Genomic DNA, 24,444 nt, shown 5'->3' on the forward strand with positions numbered 1-24,444 from the left:
TAGTCTAACAGAAATAGACACATGAAACAGTTGAAGGAAGGACACCAGGAGTCACAGCAGTTCCACCACAATGTGAACTGGACTGGCCAAAGCTAACTGGGAGAGGGTGAAAAGGAAGGACTGTGAGTGACACAGCACCATATACCCCTCCTTATTCTGCTGGCTAATCCTCCAGTCTGACCCCAGTTCTAGGAACAAGTACAAAACCACATATGTAGATGCAATTTTTCTGGTATAAACTTATTTAGCTTAAACGAGCAGCTGACTAGTTGTCCATGTTGTCATGTAGCTAGCATTTTTTAAATCCTGAGTATGTGCTGTGTGATAGTAATAGGAGAGCCACATTGCAGTCCTTCAGCTTCTGTGGGAAGTAAATGCAGTGGTAACATTAGATTTTTCACAGATGCCTGACAGAGGTAGAAAGTTAAGTCCTTCCAAATTATGGAAGATTTACTTGAAATCCACAGAAAAATATAGAACATTCTTAGTGAAATTCTGTCTCAGAAGTCTGTGGGAATAATGCCTCTTGAATGAGACCAGATCTCAGCAAGGGACATTCACATAGCTGACCTTGTTACATGAGATCCCAACATAGCCAGTTTTTTTTTTAAAAATAAACATTTTAATTTGGTTCATATTTTTTTCTAAATCGGAAAGATTGCTTTCTATATTTTTAAATTTCATATTACTACATGGTACAGTACAATTACCTTATTGTTACTCTTAGCAAAATAAACCTTTCAGGTATCCAGAACCTAGAGACATCCTTTAGTATGATTTTGATTATCCAAATGCTACCTGGGTATTGTGAAACTCTGCTCTATTATAGTGCTGCATGATGTATGATATAGTTTACATTAGTGTTTTAATGAGTTAGCAATTTTTTTACATTTTTATTAGAAAGGTGCATGTCATGGGGTCTTTCAGCAAGCATGAATGTGAAATCATGTTGTTTTGTTATATGTTCATCTGTAGCAGTACTTCAGTTTTAACTATTCTGCTTTGTTTGTTGATTGGAGTTTTTTTGTGGGCTTTGTTTTTTGTTTGTGGGGGTCTTGTGTGTGGTTTGTTGGTTTTTTTACAATTAAAAGCTTTTAAATTAATGTCTTCTGAGTTTAAAGTCTTCTAAACAGAAAGGAGTGACGAGAGACCATTAGCAAGCTTGTTGGATTGACATTCTTCACCACTAACACATCCTTGAGTACTAGTCAAAGACTAGTGAAGATGGTAGAGAGAATGTTGCTGATTTCAAGAGGCTTAAGGTCTGGTGGTTATCTACAAAAGACATACAACTTGGACACCACCAGTGTCAGCCTGCCTCTGTTTTATTATCTCTTGATCCTCTCCTTGAACAGAGCATCTCCAGAATAACTAGAGTATTTTCTAAGGACCACTGAATCTGTGGTATCTCTCCTTCTGAAGCTTCAAGCAGTAGTCTTTATTAATGTCAGTTTGTCTGATGACTGTTTTTCCTCCAGAAGATAAAAGTACAGGGTAATGAATGTTATAGATGCAAATGTCCTCAGTCAACTGGTAAGTACTTAAGATTTATCTCAGGCATTTTGACAGATGTGGTCAATGCCTATAACCATATTTCATTGTCAACTACTGAAGCAATAGGCAGGTTTCAGGAACATAAGCTCTGAATGGATGGCATAGCTGTGGAGATAATTTTTTTCTACACTGTTGTGGCCATGCAGGTATATGGATGCATAAGTATATATACATAGAATATTTATAATAAATAGAGAATTATATATTCTTATATATTTAGTGGCGGACTTGGCAGTTCTAACAGTTGGAATTGATGATCTTAAAGATCCTTTCTAACGTGAATAAATTCTATGATTCTATGATATGTAAAACATGTCTGTCTATAAATATAACTGTAGAGGGAGAAGTTAGTGCAAATCAATATCCAGTAAAAGGACATGGAATTGTTGATAATTGTTGCCTCAGGTTTGAACCTGCAAGCATCTCAGTTTTTGAACCTACCAAGGGAACACAAAGTGGTGCTCTGCACCGAACTGCATATATAAGGGCAAGTGGTCTTCATAGCACCTGCAAATCAAAACACTGTCCCATCTCACCACTCTAAATCTATATCCTTGTGTGGGGTGGCACTTGCAACTGATGTTACTACAAATTCAGATCTCCAGAGAGTTACAGCTCCTGATATTTCTCACTACCCATGAAATGCAGCAAGGGAGCTTGTGGGTAGTGCTGTAGCTGCTGACTAAAGTCCTGATGACTTTGGCAACATGCAAGAAAGCATTTACCGGCTGGTAAAACTGAAGTATCATAACCAGCACAGTGCTAATCTGTAACACACTTTAAATCCACAGAGATTCACATCCCTGATGTGGAATTAGTGAGCTAATCTAGCAAGTATTATTTTCTAAAATGGCACTCTGTACAGATAGACACGTGATGCGTTCCTCCTTTCCTAGGAGATTCTATTTTTACCAGAAAATAGGAAAATAATTGTAATAGTAGAGCTGAAGAACTGAAGGTGTTATGTACTTTATAGATAATTTAGTTCTTCACTCAGTGGCCATTCATTGTCCATAGTCATGCAAAATAATGCAGAGGATAATACTGCTGTGTTCATGATGTGGTCATTTTATGGAAAGATTGTGTATTTTGGTCATTTATTTCAGCTCCATCTATATGCAGGTGAGGATGCAGGCAGATACATTAAATGAATCACATGACACAAAAAGTGACTTATAGAAGTCTTTAATTAGATCAATAAACATACACTATATTGTTTCAGTTTGAATGTTGAAGAATAGATTGAGTAACCACAATATTTCTAAAAATCCCAACAAGTAAAAAAAAAATGTTAATGTATTCAGGTGTAGAACTTTATAGATTTTATTCTAACAATTGGCTTTGGAAAAAGACTGTGCTTTGCCACCAACAAGTTAGTCCTTATCCCCTAGATTTGGTAGCAAACATCTTGTATTTAGCTTGTTATCAATATGTGCAGAGGGTCTCCAGTTCCATGGCTAACCGAGAAGTTAATCTGCTGCTTCACCCAGCTAATTAGTAAAACAAAAAAGAAAATGTATTTGAAGAACAGTGAAATTAAATCAGGTGTTCCTTGCAAACAGTGCAAGGGCATAGTATGAGTGTTGAGCCTGACTGTGCAGTCAGAGGATGTGGGGTCTCTTGAAGATCTATTTCTCAGGAAGGATTTGCCTGAGGCTCCCCAGCATTTCGGACATCTCTCTTTCCCACCCAGTTCATACTCCCAAAAGTTATTAATAGCCCTTCCATCTGAATTGACCTCAATAGCAAGATTCTTTGTTTTTTTAAGAGTGTCTTTCTGGGACTGTCCTTTCAGACCACTGAAAAGACACTGCTATGCAAGATTATTCTGATTATTCTCCAGCTGGCTACCATCTGCTTCTCAGCTAATGAGCACTCTGTCCTCTTAATTCCTGACTGAATTTTTGCCTACTTCACACCAGTCAGTGTAAAACATTGGATTGTACATTGTTACATTCTAAATTGGAAGTTGAAGATAAAATAATTTTCAACCTAATGTTCTCTCCAAAGAAAACAGGGGAAAATTCCCTCTCCTCCTAATTTACGATCTTCTAAAATGCATTCTGATGTAGAGATATAAAACAACCAGTTTGAAAAGTGAGAGAGTGGGTTTTGTAGAATTTGTTTGTGTGGGAACCCCAATCACTGAAACCTTAAAATGAGCATGCATGAGTCTATGTGATGTTATTTAGTGTCCTGTAGTATACTGACCACATTACTCTGGTTCAGACAGGGAACCAAGCTCCCCCATCTCCTGTACTTGTATCTCACCTTCCCACTGCGCTAGGTCTTAAGGCATATGCAACCTTTTTGGAACTAACCTCTAGTGCTGGATTTAATGGTTTTCATACGTTACTACTTTTGACCTTGAAGCTCTGCATGAAATTTTTACTGTTAATACTTAATGAAATTTGCCTTGCATTTTGATGGCAATAGACTAGGTACTTCCTAGCCAGTGAATGCCAAATAGGATGCTACTGTAGTAGCATACTTAGGTTCATGAGTGTGCATAATTGCCAAGTATTATCACTGCATTTATAGTCAAATACAGTGGTGTGAAAATAAGGGTTTTGATGAGATCTGAAAATGGATCAGAATTCCTGGCATCAGATCCATTTTACATAGCCATTTTTTTCTCTGGCTCTTGCATCCTGCCTCCAGGCAGAAAAACACTCTTTTTCTCCCTGCCTGGGGACTCAGTTCAGGGTAAGATATCAAAGAAAAGCTACACATATGGAAGAATGCACCAAACATATTGCCTATGTGACCAGAATATAATACAGTTAATCTAACAAAGTAATGAAATATTGTTTCTGAAGCCTTTTTGATGTCTTCTACTTTCATGAATAATACTTCTTTTTCTGTTCTTGTCTCACTAGAAAAAGTACACAGATATTTTCAATTTAATCCTTTTCCCCTTGCTAAGTAACAAAGCTGTAGGTTGAAAAACTACCACTGCTGGATCTACCAGAAGTGACGAAGGATTCAAGGCTTTTTTACCAGTGGTTTGGGGAAGTGCTGAATGCGAAGCACTGAAAAATTTAAGTTTGCAATTGGTAACAGAGCTGGGTTTTCACAGGGGTTATAATGAAACACAGTTCTAGGACATTTAAACTCTGTGTATGCTGTTGGGAGAACTTTGTGTCCTTAAAGAGCCACAATTGAGTTCTTAGAAAAATTCTCTTAAAAGATGGAAGGGATTTTAAATTGCAATAATAGGCTGCGGAATAAAATTTGGGTGAGGTGTTGGAAAGATGCAGTGGTTCTCTGAGAAGATCTCAAATTAATATATTGCTATGGTGCTTTCTGTGACCTGCTCTTGCAAACAGATGTGTAATGCATATGCAGTTACATGTGGTGCAGTGTGTGTAAGTAAAAACATGAAGCATAAACACTTATTTGAGCATCTGACAATAGGATAGTCGGGGCTAATCCATGCCACTGTTCTGAACAGAAAATAAACCATGATTTTAAAACCAATGATAGCTGGATCTCCTTGCCAGGTAGAGACGTACAGGATCTCCTCCACTGAGATGACTGTTATATTAAAGGTGATAATAACTGATGAAAGTTTGCCAGAGTGCATAAAAAGTGAATTCTAGATCCGCTCTCTGTGTTTTTTCTAAAGACCAAGCATAAAAGGGTCAAGAGAAGTAAAAACCTGGTGACCATTTTCCCAGCAGGGATTGCATGTTCTGACCAGCTGTAGAGTTAAAACAGGCTCAGGATGAGCTGCTTTGCAGCTGATGCCCCGTTCTGTGTGTTCAGAATGTGTCAAGAAAACTTCTCTGGTCTACGTATTAGGAAACTGCTCTACAGTTTTAATGTGAATGCGAAATTTTCACAGAAACCTTTCAAGATTCAGAAAATCTCCCATGTCAGCACTGCATTCTCTAGCAATATGGCTTTACCAGATTCAAGTTTCTGAGTGCAGATTGTGCTCTGCATATAAATAGATCAATCCCTAGATGCTCATGAAAATCAGGCTGGAAGCGCCTTTGTGGCCTGACAGTTACCCTTCCATAACCCATCTCTACAGCACCTTTACTATGAAAGTTATTACACAGAGATGCAAAATCCCAGGCCTGTGCTGCAAGGACTGACAATATTGCAGGATGCCTCAATGTAACAGCTTACATGGGACAATGATGTGGGGTCTGGTTCTAAAACTCAGGTCAAGAGCAGGAGCTGACTCCACAAACAGCCCGGCATGTACGAGGTGAAATGCTAAGAGGGGTCATAGTGGCTTTTACTCTGCTAATTACAACATAATAAATAGTTATTGGAGCCAGGACTGCAGAGAGGTTGGAAGGCATCGGGAGCAACTGCCTGTGGAAGAGCACCACACTTCTGCAGAATGCAGGTCAAGAATACAATGCTGATCCCAAGGGACATGAACCCTAAGCATGCTCACACTCCATTTGTTCGGTTTCAGGCAGAAGGAGGACAAACTGACTAAAACTCCAAATTTTCTATTAAAGGCTTTGCAATGATCACATTGTGACTGTAAAAATGATATTTTGACAACAAGTTTAAACAAAGCAACACAAAATTGCCTTGTGTACAGTTCATCTGATTATCACGCTTCTTAAAAGAAGGTAAGCTCCACTGTAGCACTATGATAAATGCTATTCTAAAAATAAAGCTTCTATCTCTTAGGACCCTTGTCTGCATGTCCAGATCACCAGTCTTCTTCAAACACTAATGCATGCCCTGCAACCTGTACTATCAGACCAAGAAATACATGGCCATTTACTTCAAATAAACCAGGGGTTAACCCCACAGAGCTCCACTACAGGTGTGTGCATTGTTTGGAGGACAGCATTGAGAAACAAAGTGGAATTTGGCCCCAAAGGTCTAGCAAGAACAGAAAGAAGCTCTTGTGGCTGGGCCATGGCCTAGAGTCACATGCCAAAATGTGGTATCCTGAAGCCAAATTCAGGCCTAGGTCTAGATGCTGCCTCTGAAAAGCAGCATGATTACTGCTGCTTGTTCCAAGATCAGCACTTCATCCTCTAAGTTCTAGTGGTCATCAAATAAGACCACTGAATAAAAATGAAGTCCCAGTAATTCTCTGGCCTGATCATGGTATCTGCATAAAAAGCTTGAAGCTGCTGTCTTTCATTAAATAAGCATTAGATTTCTACTGGGAAAACTGTATGAAAAAAAGCTCACTTTACAAAACAAACAAACCAACCAACCAACCAAAACAAAAAAAACCAACAAGCCCACACAAAACTGAACACAAATATTGTTCATTTTTAAATTAACAACATTTTAACTCTTATGTTTAAAATGGCCAATTCAATCCACTACCACTCCTTTCTCTGCTTAACTAGCAGAAAAGAAAGGAAAAATCATGGAGTGAGAGATTTTACAGGCAGTATTAATGTATTTCTTTAACTTCAAATTCTCACATGTTCAATAAAAAAACCTTAGTAGATAATGGTGGATTAGCCTAGAAATACTGGTTAAACTTGTGTTTTGTTATGAAGTCTTACCTCAGCTAAAAAAAGGACATTGCTGGTAAAGACCACATTTTAAACATATCTTTTTTTATCACTTTCTACATTGTGGGACATTTTCACTTCCATTAAACTTTCCTTTAATACAAACATGCTCTTGTTTTTTTATACTAAGAATGGAATAAAGCACATGACTCAGACCTGCATGGCTGTATCTCAAGATATATATTTACCATTCTATTTGTCACTAGAGTTTACTGTCTTGACTCATAAAACCCTATATAACTTTTGACAGAGAACATCTAACCCTTGACAAAATGGAAAAACTTGACCTCTTCAATATACATTTGCAGAACTTCACAAATGCAGGTTCCCAGCAGGTTGAAGCTTTGTTCTTTTACGCAAGGTTCTATTGCTCAGAACCCTGGCAAAGGCAGTATGCAGCTTCCTGGTAGCCTGTTTCCTCATTGTGGGTCTGGTCTTCAGGTATGCTGAACACCCATGGGCACAGGCTGAGACCCTCACCTGCTTCACTTGTGAACAGGAGACAAAAAGACCCTACTCCTCATTTTGTTCATTAGCAGTATTTTAGCTGTTGGCTTCAGAGGTCATGAAATAAGACTTCACAGAGCCATCAAAGAACTGTTCTGTACCTAGCAGAATGAGGTCCTACACTGATTAAACCTGCAGGAGACAATCTGCCTCACAGCGTGTTTTCATGTGGAAGTGGAAGCTGGACATGTCAGGGAGAGAGTCTGGTTTTGTGGAATTCCTTTGCTCAGTGGAGAAAACTTGGGATGTACAGATAATAAGTGTTTGTTTACTCCCACAGCACTGTTGCTGCATGCCAGAGCAGCAAAGCTGCCTGTAACCACTTATTGAGACTTTGCCTGACTCAACCTAGCTAGTATTTTTTTACTTTATTCTAATAGCAACCTGATGCCCCCACCAAAGCTTGGCCAGAGAGTTAACATTTTGTTAGGTCTGTAAGAAACCAAACTACCTTATGTAAAAAAAATTATTTCCTCCTGGAAATGTCTTCAGAGACTGGTTGTCTGTAACAATTTGACACAAGTTTCCAAACAAACAAGCTAGTGGTCACGTGAAGGTAGCTCATTTCAGTCAAAAATTCCTTACCATTTTCTACACTACATCTCAGATTGCTACAAAAGAAAGGCTGTTTTTCTTCTCTTCTACCCTGGTAATTCAATACAAATTAGCAAATTACTCTGGTGTTTAGTAACCATTATCCTAAGAGCTTAACCCTTCAAGTAGTGGCTTAGCATGCACATCCTACTAAACCACATGTCTGTTACCTACGTAGTAGAGGCCAGGTAAGATTTTTATACATAGCATGGAACATGCAATTTACTGTTGGACAGAATAGCTAGGATTTGTATTCCTCTTCCTGCAGCAGACTCAGATTTTCAATGGTTAATCCTCATTCCTCACTTCATACCTCTCTTGCTATGTATTCATAAACTGTGAAGAAAAACATCTGTCAGCCAGGTCCTCTGTGCCCTGTCCCAAGCAAGGCATGGCACTGACACCCCTGAGTGGACTGTAATAATTCATCAGACATAGAGAAACATCTGGCATTTTAGAAAAGGCACATGAAAATGACATTTTCAGAAGAGTCAGATCCAGCTCCGAACACAATCCATGGGAGTTTTATCCCTAAGCGAATTTAGAGGTACTGAAATATATTTTTAAGACCTGAGTCCACTGACATCTGCTCCTAGTCTTTGAAAGAACTGAGTCATTACCATGTTGTAATCTCCTTGTCAAGTATGCCTATAAAAGCCTAAAGTGTTAGAAACATTCCAGTGAATTCAGTGCCAGTATGGAATGAAGCTAAAACCTGTACCTTGCATGCTATTGATGATGGATTAGCCTTTGAAAACTCCCCTGAGACTATCTGGCTCCCAGGAGACTTTCAGAAGAGTCCGCAGGGTCGGCACATGAATTCCTTGAAGCAAAGGAAAATCAAATCCTGCCAGGAAGAAGTAAGAGAGACAAATCACTTTTACACTGCCCAACATGAGCCGGCTATTAGAGTACATGCTGACATCTCAATCCCAAACAAAGTGACAGTATTACTGAGACCCGTTTAGCCACAGAGAACCATATTCTTTCCTACAGGCAGCTCCAGTTTTGATTCTGCTCTTGATCTCAGCTGACAGCCACTGCTGCCAGTGTCTATGGGCTTGGGTACAATAGGTATCAGGAAAACAAAAGGGACAGAAAGATATAGATAACAAATTAAAATGTGATTTCTTTTCTCCAAAATAAAAAATTGAGTTCTTTAACCTTTAAACATGCTTGTTTACTTACAGAAAGAGTATTTCAGGCACAAAAGGTTTGAGTATCAGTCACATAGCAGGTTAAATTGTAATAGTATGAGGATTGTCCCATGCAGTGCAGTCAGCTATATTATCCCCTATCAAGAAGTTGAAATTGTAGGTTTTGTACACATACATATCTATTAAGTATGCATCATTCACACTATGGTCTCCTGGTCTGAGCTGACTCCAGTAGGATTTATATAACAACAGTATCTGTCATAAGGGCTGTTCTCCTTGTAAGAGCAGACAATGATACTGTCTTTAGGAGCAACAAAAATGTTGTCTTCAGTGTCGGGGGAAGTCGTGCTGTCCCTGGTGGGAGAAGAGCTCTTCTCCAAGGCACTGTACATGGAGCCATCTCCCACAAAGACATTCCCTGGCATCTCTGGGTAACAGGCCTCCAGGTATCTCAGCATTGCCTCCTGGTCCACCTTTCTGATGAGGCTCTTGCACTCTCCCATGGTGGTGGTGGTGGTAGTGGTGCAGATGGACACAGAGTCCTCACCTGGCAGCAGTCTCCCATCCTGCTGGTACGCTTTTTTGGCCAGCTCATTGCAACTTCCCTTGCCAGACTCCAGGTCCGAAGTGGTCCTCAGGAGCTCCATGACATCTCGGTCCTTGACTTGCTTGCAGCACGGACATTTGTTCTTGGGCCACTTGGTGCAGCCATCGGTCTTTCTGGTGAGGGCAATGGCGGCAATACCCGGTAGGCAGATGGCTGGCCCAATGGCCAGCAGCGGGATGTCCCCCAAGGTCTCTCCCTTGATGCCGGACACAGTGAACATGAAACCAAACACCAGGAATACGCTGACCAGAGCCACCACCAGCCCCGTCCGGGGGTTGATGTCGTCGGGTCTCATGGTCCGCGCCATCCTGCCAGGGCACAAGTGACCACTCTCCTTCACCGAAGACCCTCGGGGCAGGCAACGGACGTTCCCCGGAAAGGAGGTGAAGTTTCCCGGAGAGCGAAGAACGGACGCCCCCGACGGCTGGCACTGCCTGGCTTCCCCTCGGCGGAACGGCGACCGGAGGGCGGGCCGGGGCAGGAGCCGTGGCCGGGGCAAGAGCCGTCCTTACCTCCTGCCTCTCCCGATCCGCTCTGAGCCGCGCTCCGCCGGCCACTCCGCGGAGGCGGGACTGGCCCCCCTCGCCACCCCCTGCTGCAGCCCCGCCCGCTCTCCCCCCGTGACAGCCGTGCAGCCGTGGGCGCGGAGGTGGGGGGCTTACACCCCACAAAAGAGGACGGGGACAGAGGGAGGGAGACCCAGGCGAGCAGCAAGCGGCCGCACGGACGCCCTTCCTCCTCCTCGTCCTCGCCCAGCCCCGCGGCAGCCGTGACTACGTGCACCGCCCACGGGTCTGCGGGTCGGCACGGGGCGAGCTTGCACTTGGGCGGGATGGGAAGGCTCGGGGGGTCAGCGCACCCCATGGCCACCGCGGCTTGTCTGCCCCCGGACAGGCTCCCCTCCCCGCCGGAGGGGGCCGGCTCCGGGAAACGCTCGCCAGGACCCCGACAGGGTCCTTCCCCGGGGGGCACCGGAACTCCTGCGGTCAGCCGAGTCTGGGACCCTCTGCGCGGGGACCGCCGCCCTCCAAGCTCTTGTCTGTGTGGGGCTGGGATTTGCAGTGTAAATCCTGTTCCGGACAAGGAGGAGTCACAGACTCATGGAATTGTTCTGGTTGGAAAAGGCCTTTAAGATCATCGAGTCCAGCCCTTAACCCAGCACTGCCAAGTCCACTGAACCATAGAATAATTAAGGTTGGAAGGGACCTTAAAAGATTATCAGGTTCCAACATACCTGCTCAGGGCCACCTCACACTAGACCAGGCTGCACAAGCCTCATACAACCTGGTCTTGAACCCTTCCAGGGAGGGGGCTTCCACAAGCTCCCTGGGCAACCTATTCCAGTGACACCACTTCCCTGACCTGCCTCTTCCAGTGTCTTGACAACCCTTTTGGTAAAGAAATTGTTACTAATAGCCCATCTAAACCTCCCCTAGTGCAACTTCAGGCCATTTCCTTTATTGCTTGTAGTCTGGGAGAAGAGACCGACCCCCACCTTGCTCCAGCCTCCTTTCAGGCAGTTGTAGAGAACGATAAGGTCTCCCCTAAGCCTTTTCTCCAGACTAAAAACCCCAGTTCCTTGAGATGCTCCCGTCCCTAGTTAGATGCAAGCGCAGAACAAGACTTTTGGAGATGCTCTGCTGCTGCATTTCATCCTGGGTAAAGAAAGAATTTTCTGGTGTTACCTCCTCAAGACCCCCAGAATGAATCTAGCAGATGGGATGCATCTGGCAGTGTTTCCCTCTATGTCTAAGGCCCACCATAAATTGGCTGTGATGCTGGTGCTCAGTCTGTGTGTAATTCAAAGTAAGCCCAACCATCTGAAAGAAAATAGGAATGTGGAAGGGCAGGAGAAGCCTTATGAACACCATTATTTTCAGTCAGGTTTCTTCAGTATTTAGTGTGTCAGTGACATAAAGGAGTAAATACTTTCACCTGAGGCAGAGGTACTGGGAGATTAAAAGGAGTGATATCAGAAAGTGTGCAAAAGAATTAAGAGAATAAAACTGGATGTTCTGAACTAAATTGTGAAACTGTGGTTTATGTAAATTTTCCCATTAATATGATGCCTTTTCCTTATATTGAATATTTGGAAAGCTTAAATAAGCCATTTTGGGGACCTTACCCCTTATCTTTCAGCCACAAAAAGGTCTGTTTTCCATTTTTCCCCCCAACAGTACATGAACAAAGCACTTCTATGTTGCAGAGAGCAAGTCTGAGATAATCCTGTCATCAAGGGGCACAACTCCTGCTTTACAGGACACTTTGTCATAAACAGTGTGTCAAGTAATAGGCTTTCCTGTCTTAATTTGAAGGAAGAGCAAGACTGGGAGCATAAGTACACATACTGGGAAGAGATGTTTAAGTTGGTGGCAGTGGCCTGGTTTTGAGATTAGGAGTTTGTAATGGACCATGATCATCATTTGAACTTGTCCTTGAGAAAGCTGTCCAGTAAAATCCATGCTGAGCCTGTCACCCATTGCTGACTGGGCTGAAGCATAAATAATTTGGACTCTGCAAGGAACACCCTTTTTCTTGACTGACATGCTTAAAAATCAAAACCTTCCAGTTTCAGCACAAGTTAACTTCTAGTTTTGTCCCTGTGCAGGATTAGCAGCGTGAGCGATGACTGTAGCTTCTCAGCTTGTATTTTCTGGAGTGAGAATTTGCTGCTTGTTTCCATCTGCTGTTAATCAGATCCACAGCATTAGCATGAGTAATGCCTTTTTACCTCTGTGCTAAATTCTGGATGAAGAGAAATTATTGACCTTCAGCTAGTCTGTCCCACACAGCTAAAATACGGTAAAAGTTCTGTTAGGAGCAGAGATGAACTGGTAAATAATGCTGTGAAATGCACCATCCTGCTCCCTAATCTTCCTTCACTTCCCCCCATATATTTGAATAGTTGTATGATTTCCTTTTGGGTTGGAAATTGGTCTTTTGCAGAAAAACAAACTGTCTTGCTTGGGAATAGCAATTAATTGTAACTACTTTCATCAACAGTCCTTAAGAGAAAGGGAGACTGCATCAGTAGATGACACAAATGTAAATATCATTAGTGACATCAGTGGCGGGGAAAAAATACTGTAAGAACTGCAGTACATGTCAGAAGATCTAACAGGAATAAAAATGGCCATTCAAAAATTTAAGTGACAGGGTTACTGAGATGGAAGAGAGAACATTAGCTTGGGAATGAAAAGCTGTTAGTGGGCAGAAAAATACTTACATAAAATGTCAGCACAGAGGTGGAACTAAATGCCTCCAATTTGTCCCTTTGTCAGTGGTTTCCAAGGCTAACTATTGAACATTGTATGCTTCTTGGGTGGAACAGAAAAGGGAAACCAATCACCCCATTCCAGGAGTGCATGCTACAATTGTTGAAATTCTCTTTCCAAGCTAGGAACCAAGAGCTGAACAAGTATCCAATTACACAATTGAGCAACAATGCAAATGGTTCAATTTTCTATCCTGTTCATAACTAGAGAAAAAAATTACTCCTTTGAGGTGAAGCTTATTTCAGTTGTGGTGCCTTATACAAGAGTTTTGGATTAGCTGGTGCCATGACTGAAAATCCAGAGTATTAATTGAACATTAATTAAATAATTGATTAATTATCTTTTATTGCTATAAACCATAACTTAGACTGTTCACTCAAAGCAAAATTTGAGCTGAATTTAGGGAAAAAAACATGTTCTTATTCTACACTTTGATTTTTTCAGCTCTTTTAGGACTGGTCTAGTTGGATTAATCTCTGGAAGAGACTCTTGAGAGACCTCTTCATTAATGGAAGGCTGTAAATGGACATCCTTCACCAGGCCTGGCAGAATGCAGATATTGGACATGGGTCATGTGTCAGGTATAAATCAGGATACTAAATGATAAGCCTTTATGTTCTGGATTGGGACACTAATGTCAGTTTGTTCACCATGCACTTCCCGTATATACTTCGATATAAACCCTTTTTCCTGTCCCACATAACAGTTTAGTGTAACTGATAATCAGGTATTGTTTTTCATCCTCTCATTGGTTCAAATTCATAACTGAAAGTAGTGACCACTGTCGATAAAGTATGTAAGCATTATTCAGGTTGAAAGCCTCTAAAGAGGTGTCACCTATCCCAGCTCCTTCTGGTTGAGATGCAGAAGCTGGAAAACTGCAAATTAGAGCTGACTTCAAATTGAAAATAAAGATTTAAAATAGAGTTAACTGAAAGCGCAGTGACTATTGTGGTGTTCATTATGTTAAATATTGTCAGTGCCTAGAAGTGCTCAACCTCCTTCTTTATCATCTTGATCCTTCAAATGTAAAGTATACATTTGAATGGCTCCAAATGAGTAAAGCACTGTTGAAGATTAGTTAGAAAGTTGAGAACTTTAACATGTCATAGATCTGAGAGTCTTTAGCAGGCCCAGTCTCATAAAGTGGTCTGAGTCCAATGCGTCTACAGGAATAACTTGTCCTTCCAAAAGGATTTAATCCCTCAGATAGGGATGACCCCATCTTCTTTTTTATCTCCACTACTTTTAGCACTTGCCACCTCAACAATGCAAACGTCCTCTAGCATGCATTGGCTGACCAGTTGTATTGATACTAAAATACAAAAAACCAGCTAATCTGGGTTGTTAAAGTTTCAACTTGAACTGATATTTTATCTTAATGGCAGACTATTTCTTAATTATGATGTGCAATCAAAACAGCTATCTATATAAATAATTTTAGACATGCTGCATAATTCTGGTTTTATGTAGGTTTGGTGGTACAGATCAGAAGAGAATAGACCAAGATGGATCTGGTGAAAAGAGTACCAGCTGCATGACACTTAGATACATTTTCCTTCCATTTCTTTCTTAAACCCTCCTCTGAATCTTCTGTTTTGCAGATCTGATTGTCCACTTCAGTCAGTGGCTTTGTGTAAAAGCAAAGCCTTTCTCTGATCAGGCAGTACTGTGAAACGCATGGAAACACATGTACAGCGTATTTTTTATCATCCAAAAGGGAGACAGATCTGGGAGGTGGAGTTTCAAATTGATGCATTACAACTGACAGCTGACCTATCTATGTCATCTCCACTGTACCATCTCAAGACACCACAAGTCCTTTGTAACATCACAGGTAAAATTAGATTATCCTTCCACAGCTTGAAATGCTTCTGAGTGTGGGATCATTTAAGTCCTACCTAGAATTTGGATATGAAACACAGGACTTGTTTTGTTGACAAAGTCTGCAGGAGTCAGGATGCTCAAGTTTCAAGCTTTTACAGCAGTGCTCTTGTGCATACATTTGAGCCATCCCATTAGTCTGAGCAGACTTCTGTCATTCTGCTGAGGTCACTGGCACTTCAAATCTACAAAGTCTTTCCAGTTTGCTATCTATAGCAAATACTCCTTGGTGATGGTGGGTGCTGAACGCCACATCCATCTCCAAGCCCTCTCTAACAATGTGTTTTCTTGGCCACAGCCACAAAAGAAAATACTTTCCAATTTCTTTGTGCTGTGCAGATATGTGCTGTGATCCCCATACGTCGCAGTTAACAGATTTTTTTTCCATTTGAAAAAGCTTGTCATTCACCCAGCTCCAAAATTAATGTATTTATATTGTTTAAGGATACTGTGGAGCCAGGCCCTATGGCTTTTCCATTCCTCCTAACTGCTCTCAAAGTCCCAGGCAGCTATCTCTTCATGTCCTCAAGCACAAGAAATTCACCTCAGGTAGGAGTCTTGGACCCTGGCTATTCACTAAAATCGCTGGGTCTTGATCTTTGATGGCAGTCATTTGTGCTTGACTGCTGCTTGCTGACTGATTGACTGTGGGTCAGATGTGAAAGGACTCAGCTGATGAGGGTATCATAATATCACTCTGGTTGGAAAAGACCTTCAAGATAATCGAGTCCAATGCCTACCCTATCTCTGCCATGTCCACCACTAAACCCTGTCCCCTGGCGTCACGTCTGTCTTTTTACATGTCTCCAGGGGTGGTGGCTCAACTACCTCCTCGGACAGCCTGAATCACCAAGACAACTCCTGCCCCAGAACAGGACAACCCTGAAGTTCACACCATGTCCCTGAGGGTGTTGTCCAAATGCTTCTTGAATATTGTCAGGCTTGGTGCCATTACTGTTTCCCTGTGGAGCCTATTCCAGTGCTCCACCACTGTCTGGATGAAGAATCTCTTCCTAATGTCCGAACTAAATCTCCCCCTGCACATCTTCCTACCATTCCCTTGGGTCCTATTATTGGTCACCAGAGGGAAGAGGTCAGTGCCTACTCCTCCTTCTTCCCTAATGAGGAAGCAGTAAGCTGCAATGAGGTCTCCCCTCAGTCTCCTCTTCTTCAGGCTGAACAGACCAAGTGTCTTTAGCCGCTCCTCATATGGCATCCCCTCTAAACCGTTCACCAACCTCGTGACCCTCCTCTGGACACTCTTCAGTAGCTTTATATCCTTTTTGTACTGTGGCATCCAAAACTGCACACAGTACTCAAGATGGGGCCGCGTCAGTGCAGATTAAAGTGGACAGTCACCTCCCTTGACCAGCTAGCTATGCTGTGCTTGATGCACCCCAGGACTTGGTTGGCCCTCCTGGCTGCCAGGGCACACTGCTGGCTCATGTTCAACTTGCCGTCCACTAGAACCCCCAGATCCTTCTCCACAGGGCTACTCTCCAGCCTCACGCTCCCCAGGCTGTATGTATACCCAGGGCTACTGTGTCCCAGGTGCAAAATCTGGCACTTCTCCTTGTTAAACTTGATGTGATTTGCAGTTGCCTAGTTCTCAAATTTGTCCATATCCTTCTGCAGGGCCCCTCTGCCCTCAAGAGTGTCAACAGCTCCCCCCAGTTTGGTGTTGTCCATGAACTTAATAAGTAGGCCTCCAAGTCCTGCATCTAAGTCATCTATGAATATATTAAAAAGTACTGGCCCTAAGATGGATCCCTATGGAACCCTGCTAGTGACCATTCGCCAGCCTGATGTGACCCCATGACCGTTGGAGCTTGACCCATCAGCCAGTTTCTCACCCAATGCATTATGTGCTTGTCCAGCTGTGATCAAGAAACAAGTGGCAAAAGGCCTTGTGATTTGCCACCAAGCCATTGCACTGGTAACGAGTCTTGCATCAGTCTTAAAGTGACTCCTGGAACCTAAGCAGGGTTGCTGTGGAACAGATACAGGCTGTGGTCTGGGTCACAATATCTGACAGCAAATTTGCACCATTGGAGCAAAACCCTGCCCGTACTATTAAATGGGAAATTTGTCTATCTGCATCATTCCACCTGCTGTGCTATTTCTTTTCAGGATACTTCTGACTAAATATACTTTATTTCTTCTATCAGAAGTACTCAGACTAAAGATGTAGTAATCTCAGGGGAGTCACCCACAAGCATTGTGTGTTATGCATAATGGTGGATAATAGGTATCTTGCTTTGTCCATAAGAACACGCCAAACTGAAGCCCACGCTTCTTAAAAGGGCTCTCAGGTTGTCTTGACCTAAATCCACAGAAGAAGCTGATAATTTTGGATGTGCTGAAACACCTTTAAAACAGTTTTAAGCATAATCATGTAGAATGACCGCATATTACAGCAATTGAAATGAATAATTCTCTCTGGGAAGCTTGCTGATGTTCTTCCTGTCTGTTTAGGAAAAGTTAGTAATAAACTAAGGGAACTGATCAAAAGAGTACCAGCAATTCATATTATTTGCAGGCTGTGGGAGACTGAACCTTCCCAAGCTAGCGGAACTTCAAGCAAATGAAAATGGATGGATATCATCAAATCCCTTGTCTATAGCTCATTTAAACAATCAAATATGTCTTTTTAAAAAATCATCCCATACTGTGGATGTGAAAGAAACAGTGAAATCTTTGTTATAAAAGCCTTGATTGCCTGCCTTCTGATTACTTTGTGCCATATCTGCATCTTTGCCAAGATGTAGCAACTAATCCTGAAAACTATTTGCAGGCATATGAATGACGAGAAAATAATCAGAAGCAGTCAGCATGGATTCACCAAGTCTTGCTTGACCAACCTCATAACTTTCTACAGTAAAATGACTGCCTTGGTAGATGAGGGAAGAGTGACAGATATTGTCTACCTGGACTTCAGGAAGGCCTTTGACACTGTCTCTAATAGGATCTTCATAGATGAGCTGTTGATGTTTGGGCTGGATGAGCAGGTGGCGAGGTGGATTGAAAACTGACTGCGAAGACCCAAAGGGTGGTGACCAGTGACACAACATCTGGTTGGACGCCAATGACTAACATTATACCCCAGGGGCCAGTACTGGGTCCTTCAACATAGTCATTAATGATTTGGGTGATCTGGCAAAGCACACTCTCAGAAATTTTGCAGATGACACAAAACTGGGAGGAGCGGCCGATAGCAGAGGTCACGCTGTCATCCACAGGGACCTTGACAGGGTGGAGAAATGGGCTGACAGAAACCTGATGAAATTTAAGGAGAAGTGCAAAGTCCTGCACCTGGGGAGGAACAACCGTAGGCACCAATATGTATGCTGGAGGCTGCCCAGCTGGAAAGTAGCTTGGCAGAAAATGACCTGGGGGTCCTGATGGACACCAAGTGTAACATGAGCCAGCAGTGTGCCCTTGTGGCAAAGGAGGCTAGTGATTTCTGGGGCTGCCATAGGAGGAGTGTTGCCAGTTGGCTGAGGAAGGTGACGCTTCCCCTCTACTCAGAGCTGGTGGGGCCACACCTGAAGTATTGTGTCCAGTTCTGGGCACCTCAGTATGGTAGAGACATAGACATACTGGAGAGAGTCCATTGAAGGGTCGTGAAAATGATTCAGTGACAGGAGAGGCTGAGAGAGCTGGGATTGTTCAGCCTGGAGAAGATAAAGCTCAGGGGAAGCTCACCAATCTATATAAATACTTGCAGGGAGGGTGCAAAGAGGACAGGGCAAGCCTGTTTCCAGTGGTACCCAGTGCCAGAACCAGAGGCAGTGGGCACATGCTGAAACACAGGAGGCTCCCTCTGAATGTCGAGAAACAGTTTTTCCATGTGAGGATGACCATGGCCTGGCACGGGTGGCCCAGAGAGGTGGTGGAGTCCTATCCTTGGAGATACTCAAAAGCCATTTGGGCATGGTCCTAGGTAACCAGCTGTAGGTGGTCCTGCTTGAGCAGGGGAGTTGGACCAGAGGACCTTCGGAGGTCCCTTCCAGCATGCACCACTCTGATTCTTTAAGGGCAGAGAAAATGATGGATGCGTGTGACCATGCATACATGGGCTGAGCAGCCCCTCATCACTGTGTGCCAGAGCACTGGGTGGAGGAGAAGGGCCGGGTGTGCTTTGCTGCAGAAGGGGATGCAGGCAGCTCTTTTTGAAGGGGGGAAGCCTGCTTGGTGCACCAGGAGCTCTCTGTGGGGAGGACTGCAATGTGACACAAGGCACAGGGCAGCTGTGTCCCTAAATGATGTGAAAACTTTTTTCCAGGAGGCAGCCTGTCTGAACCCCATCAAATGCTGTTGGCTTCCCTCTCCCATCTGCTCCACTGAGACCATCTGCGACATGTGGCTGGAGGCACCAGAGCTGCTTGCTGTAGTTCCATGGTGGCTTCCCAGCTCTTTCCTGGCAGCTCTCCTTCCTGCTGCCTTTGGGGCATACCTGTCATTCTCCTGCTGCAGCCCCTCCAGCCAAGTATCTCAGAGGGGTTTCCTCTATCAATGCCCTCCTGTAGCTGCGGGGCCACAGAGGCTCCTCAGAGGACACGTCTCGTGTCACCCTGCTAGCTGTTGGTGGTAACTACTGTGAAGAGCTTTTGGGCCTTCTCAGAAGTCCTAGGGGATAGTGATGTGCTAGGAGATGGGTTTTGGTCAGCTCTGCTGTCCTGGTGAGCGATGCCCAGGGCTCACAGTCAGGGAGTGACAGAAGTCTGCTCAGGCTTCCTTCTGACACCATGAGCTGCTGGAGACTGCCTGCAGAGGAAATGCTGTTTGAGTTTGTACCCACAGGTACCAGTTGTGCGGAGCTAGTCTGGAGAAAAGGAGGCTGATGAGAGATTGTATCACTCTCTACTTGAAAGGAGGTTGTAGCAAGGTGGGTGGGTGTTGGCCTCTTCTCCCAAGGAACAAGTGATAGAACAAGAGTAAATGGCCTCAGGTTGCTCCAGAGAAGGTTTATGTTGGATGTTAGAACAAAATTTCTTCCCTGAAAGGGTTGTCAGGCACTGGAAAAGGCTGCCCAGAGAATTGGTAGAGTCACCATCCCTGGAGATATTTAAAAGCCATGCAGATGTAATGTTTAGAGATATGGTTTAGTGGTGGGCTTGGCAGTACTTAGTTAATGGCTGAAGGTCTTTTCCAAACAAAATTATTTTAAAATTCTATTAGTTTTGGGGAAAGAAGAGGAGGATATTGTTGTTAGGAAGATGTTGCTGTTTTCCTCTGGATAATGCACTAAAGGGGTGGGAAGGGGTAGCAGCCATAAGGTCTCTGTGATGGAGTGGGGAAAAATCGGGAGATGTTCTGTTGTCCAAAATAAAATGCCTGTACACCACCATAGTCCTTGCATGTCTGAAAATCAAGAGCTGACTTGTGTAGGCCCCACTCACAAGAGTCCTTGTTGCCTTGATAGTGGATAAATGTGCATCTGATTGACCTTAGTGCACTTCTGACTAATTGGGCAGTTACAGGGGCAGCTTCACAGATTTTAGTATCTCCTTTCTATGGACTCATTACATTTTCCTGAAGTTGCACCCACAGTATCTATTAATTAACTAAGCCATTACAGATGGTGAAATGATGACGAGTCAGTCACAGTACTGCCCTGTGTCAAGGAGCTGTATTTAAAGTTTTTATTGCTGTGCAGTTGGACTGGATGGAATGCTCAAAGCTGGTAAAAACCTTATATGCTAATACCATGGGATATCAAATGGCTCCTGATTGCCAGTGTGGGTGTAAATACACTGCTAATTCACTCCCTTTCTGTAGAACAGGCCTGTGTCTATGAAGAAACAGAGAAGGATGCTGTAAAAACAGCTACATATGTTGTGGAGGAGGAGCACAGCACAGGAAGGTCTCCAGCCAGCCCTTGGGAGTGAGATATTGGTGCAAACCAAGTCTCTGAACACAGGCTGAAAATGTGCTCATTGACCTGGTCCCCTGCTCACCTTCCCTGCCTAATGCAGGGGCAGCCCAGACTAACCAGCTCCCTTCAGACAAGGATGTTGCTTACTGACCCCCACAGATGGTCTTAACCTTGCTGTTGGGTTTGAAGGGCACCAGTGAATATTTACCCAGTGCATTTACTTGTTCGGACCCTTCCCAGCCCATCACAAGCCACACCCTGACAAGGCCCCATCTCTGCATCCAACATCAGGTGTGAGGTGCCCTATGTCCTCTGTTGAGGGATCTCCAGCCTACAAAGAAGGTGCCTGGGCCATGTGGCAGCCTCCTTTCTTGCTCTCCAGGCTGCTGCAATGTATCGTGCAATGCACGTGTGCAAATTCTTTTAATTCACTTCCACCAAATGATACATCTTTTACTGGCATGGTGGTAGGAGAGGCATGGTAACAGAAGTTTTATAACATGCTTTTTTTCTCCTTCCTGCAAAGCACAGGCATTTTTCGAAGACTCTGGGTCCCCAGTGTACCACAGGTGTGGGCACTCTCTTGTCAGCTGGGCTTTCATATCCCCACTCCTAGAAGCCTTGTCACAACAGAACAGCTGTTGGAGGTCTGGCCTCAAGACCTGTGGGTGAAGATGCTGCTGAAGGAGGGGTATGTGTGCTCCCCCCTTTTCTGATGGCAAGCAGGTGGGTGCAGCCCCAGCACTGTCACTCTGACCCATGGCAAGAACCTTTTGGTGAGCACATCCTTGGAATGCCTGTTGACCCCGAATGGCCACTTCCCAAGACTAATTTTCATTTTCCATTCAGGAAGCAACCTTTGAAGCCACAGGATGTGGGCAGCAAAGATTCACTGCCAAGACAGGTGGCTCATCCCTGACACTTGGCTTGGATACCCCTTCAATCCAGCTCCCTATGGAGAGTGAGCAGAGTTCAGTCCAGGACCCTCGTCTGCTGCTCTTACAGTCTCTGAAAAGAATAAGCCAGCCACTGTTGTACACTGAAAAGTACCTTGTGCTTTGACAGGAAGCTGCAGTGTGGGAAGATGAGTAATTAATTAGCCTTGTGCTGCCACAAGCATTTCCCGTCCCAGCTGACAACAGACTAATTAAGAACCTCCCTGTGATGTCTATTTTAGATAACCATTTACTTTGGTACAAATTAACAAAGGTTTTTTTTAATGGTTTATTTTACAGGCAACTCATCAGATTAATTTATGGGGCAAATAGCAGGAACTTGAATAGACATTTTGAGTTCCCAGCTGCCAAAGGCCCAGACAGTTTTGCTGAAGAGTGCTCTAATTTTATCAAGGCAAAACACTTGCTTCCTTCTGATTTTTTGTGTCATGTCATTTGTTCTCAGACATTACCTTAGCTCAAGTCCAGAGGCTTTGAAAACTGAATGTGACCTTGTAAGTGCTGGATCTTAGGAACAGATTTATGTCCCAGCACCCGTGTGAGTTGTCCAGCCGAGTCATCTGAGGTCCTTGCAGTCAGAGCACTGAGAGTGCTGAGTGCAACACGTTATCAGTGTCATCTGTTTCAGAATCTCAGTGGAGACTGAGGAACCAAGCCTAGTGCTACCCTATGATCCCTGCAACTGTGACTATGGGAAACAGTGATGTGTCAACTCCAGGGGGTATGTAGGATTGCCCACAAAACCAAAGAGAATTGGAAAAGGGTGTTACATCCCTCAAATGGCTGACAGGAGTGTCCCTCCTTTCCACATTAGCTTCAAATGTTAAGCTTGACCCTGCCAAACAACTGCAAAACACAGTCTGTCTTTCAGATGCTGCAGCAGTCTCAGATGTAGTCTGGACCAGAGTAGGGACCTGGGTTGACAATGAACCCGGAAGCAATCTGATTATCTCTATTCCAGGATCTGTCCTAATGGGAAAACACCTGCAGGGGGATTTTATCTTCCCTTGCTACCTTTGAAGTGCCTTGTGTTTACAAAGTATAGCTGTGAGGGTGAAATACGAGTTTGACCCTAAGTCAAGAGTGAGAGGGTGACATCAAAGACAGCAGATTTGAGCTTATATAGCAAGGGATCATGCAGCTTGGGAAGGGAATTTGGCTTCAAACTGGTGAGAAAAGTAAAGAACATGAACTGGAAGGTCTCAGTGTAGGAATAGGGCAACACAGCAGCAGCAATGAAATTCTCTGGTTTTCAGCAGGGCACAGTTCTCCAGGTGACTGAGATCAACAGTAGAATTAATTGGGAAGGTCTTTTTCAAATGAATGTTGAGCATCTAATATATTTTATTTTTTCTCTGTGCAGATATTAGCAAGTTCCTATTTTAAAATGATGTTAGAAACTTAGGTTAAAGCCTCAGAGATTAATTTTTCTCCAACATTTGGTTGTAATTGGGTTGTGGATTTGCATACAGAACAATTTTGTAGGAGAAATTGCTAAAGCTAAAGACTCTCAATAGGAGTCCTCTGCCCAGAACCACCTGCTCAGCAGTGAACAGATAGTTTTTGCTTGTTGATGAAGGGGAGTATTTTCATGCTTTACTTCATAAAATGCTATCCCAAACTATAGTTCCTAGGTTCCTGACTATGTTAAATCACAGAAAGTGAAAAGTGAAAACTGATTAGTGGGATGATCAGATTGCATTTCTCAGCATGTAATTGTCTGTATTTTTTGCCTCACTCTCCCTCATTCCCAGCAATTCTACACAAACAGAAATGGGAATATTTCCCCTGTTTCATGGCAACATAGCTGTGCAGTGGACACTCCAGAAAGCCACATGTATTATGATTTTTATCCCCTGTTGCAGGCTGGTGGTGTGAAAGCTTTTCCTTCCCACTCCTCTCTGACCCTTTCTGGATGCAAGTGGATACAGTGAATATCAACTGTGACTTCATTTGCCATAGCTACCCACCCTTTCCTTCCTAGTCCTTGAGGCTGTTGATGATTTCCTCTGTGGCTGGACACCAGGCTGCTGGCGACCCACTTCCCAAGTCTGAAGGCATTGTGGAGCACACAGCTTCATTGAAGCTGAGCACTGACAGCCGGCAGGCAGCAAGGCTGGAACACAACTGCATCTGAAGCGCACACTGTGCTCTTCTCCCCAGCAGATGCTTCTGCTGTAGCTGCGTGACAAAATGTGCTCTTAACTCACAAGGCCAGTCTTGTCTCCAGTGAAAACTGACTCAGCATGACCAGCTTCCATCTCTTCCTGCTGAGGAGCCGTCCCTGCACTTTCTGCCCGAAGCCTAGGAGGACCCTATTAGGGGGGGCTTCTAGATCTTTTTTCTGAGGAGTAGCTTTATACACATAGATGCAGTTTGCACTCTTGTCCTTTTCTGACTGATCCTCTGAGCATTTAGTCATGGCCTCCTGAGGCCCCAGGAGCTGCTGTGCTAACTTGTACCTGATGCTCCTCCCTCAGCTCATCTCAGCCTTCCAGAATAGTAAATTTGTCTACCAGGGG

General features: G+C 43.6%; 1 protein-coding gene across 1 annotated transcript; it reads right to left on the bottom strand.

Annotated features, from left to right (window-relative positions):
• Positions 1-9,519: 9,519 nt before the first annotated feature.
• On the bottom strand, positions 9,520-10,236 carry TMEM215 (transmembrane protein 215). The gene has a single exon (XM_051643259.1). The coding sequence runs from the start codon at positions 10,234-10,236 to the stop codon at positions 9,520-9,522; it is 717 nt and encodes a 238-aa protein (XP_051499219.1).
• Positions 10,237-24,444: the final 14,208 nt, after the last annotated feature.

This window comes from Apus apus, chromosome Z, assembly GCF_020740795.1.
Source record: "Apus apus isolate bApuApu2 chromosome Z, bApuApu2.pri.cur, whole genome shotgun sequence".
NCBI classification, from domain to species: domain Eukaryota; kingdom Metazoa; phylum Chordata; class Aves; order Apodiformes; family Apodidae; genus Apus; species Apus apus.

What these genes read in the sequence shown, in the direction of transcription:
- TMEM215 (XM_051643259.1), bottom strand. Translation starts at nt 10,236, where the DNA reads ATGGCGCGGACCATGAGACCCGACGACATCAACCCCCGGACGGGGCTG.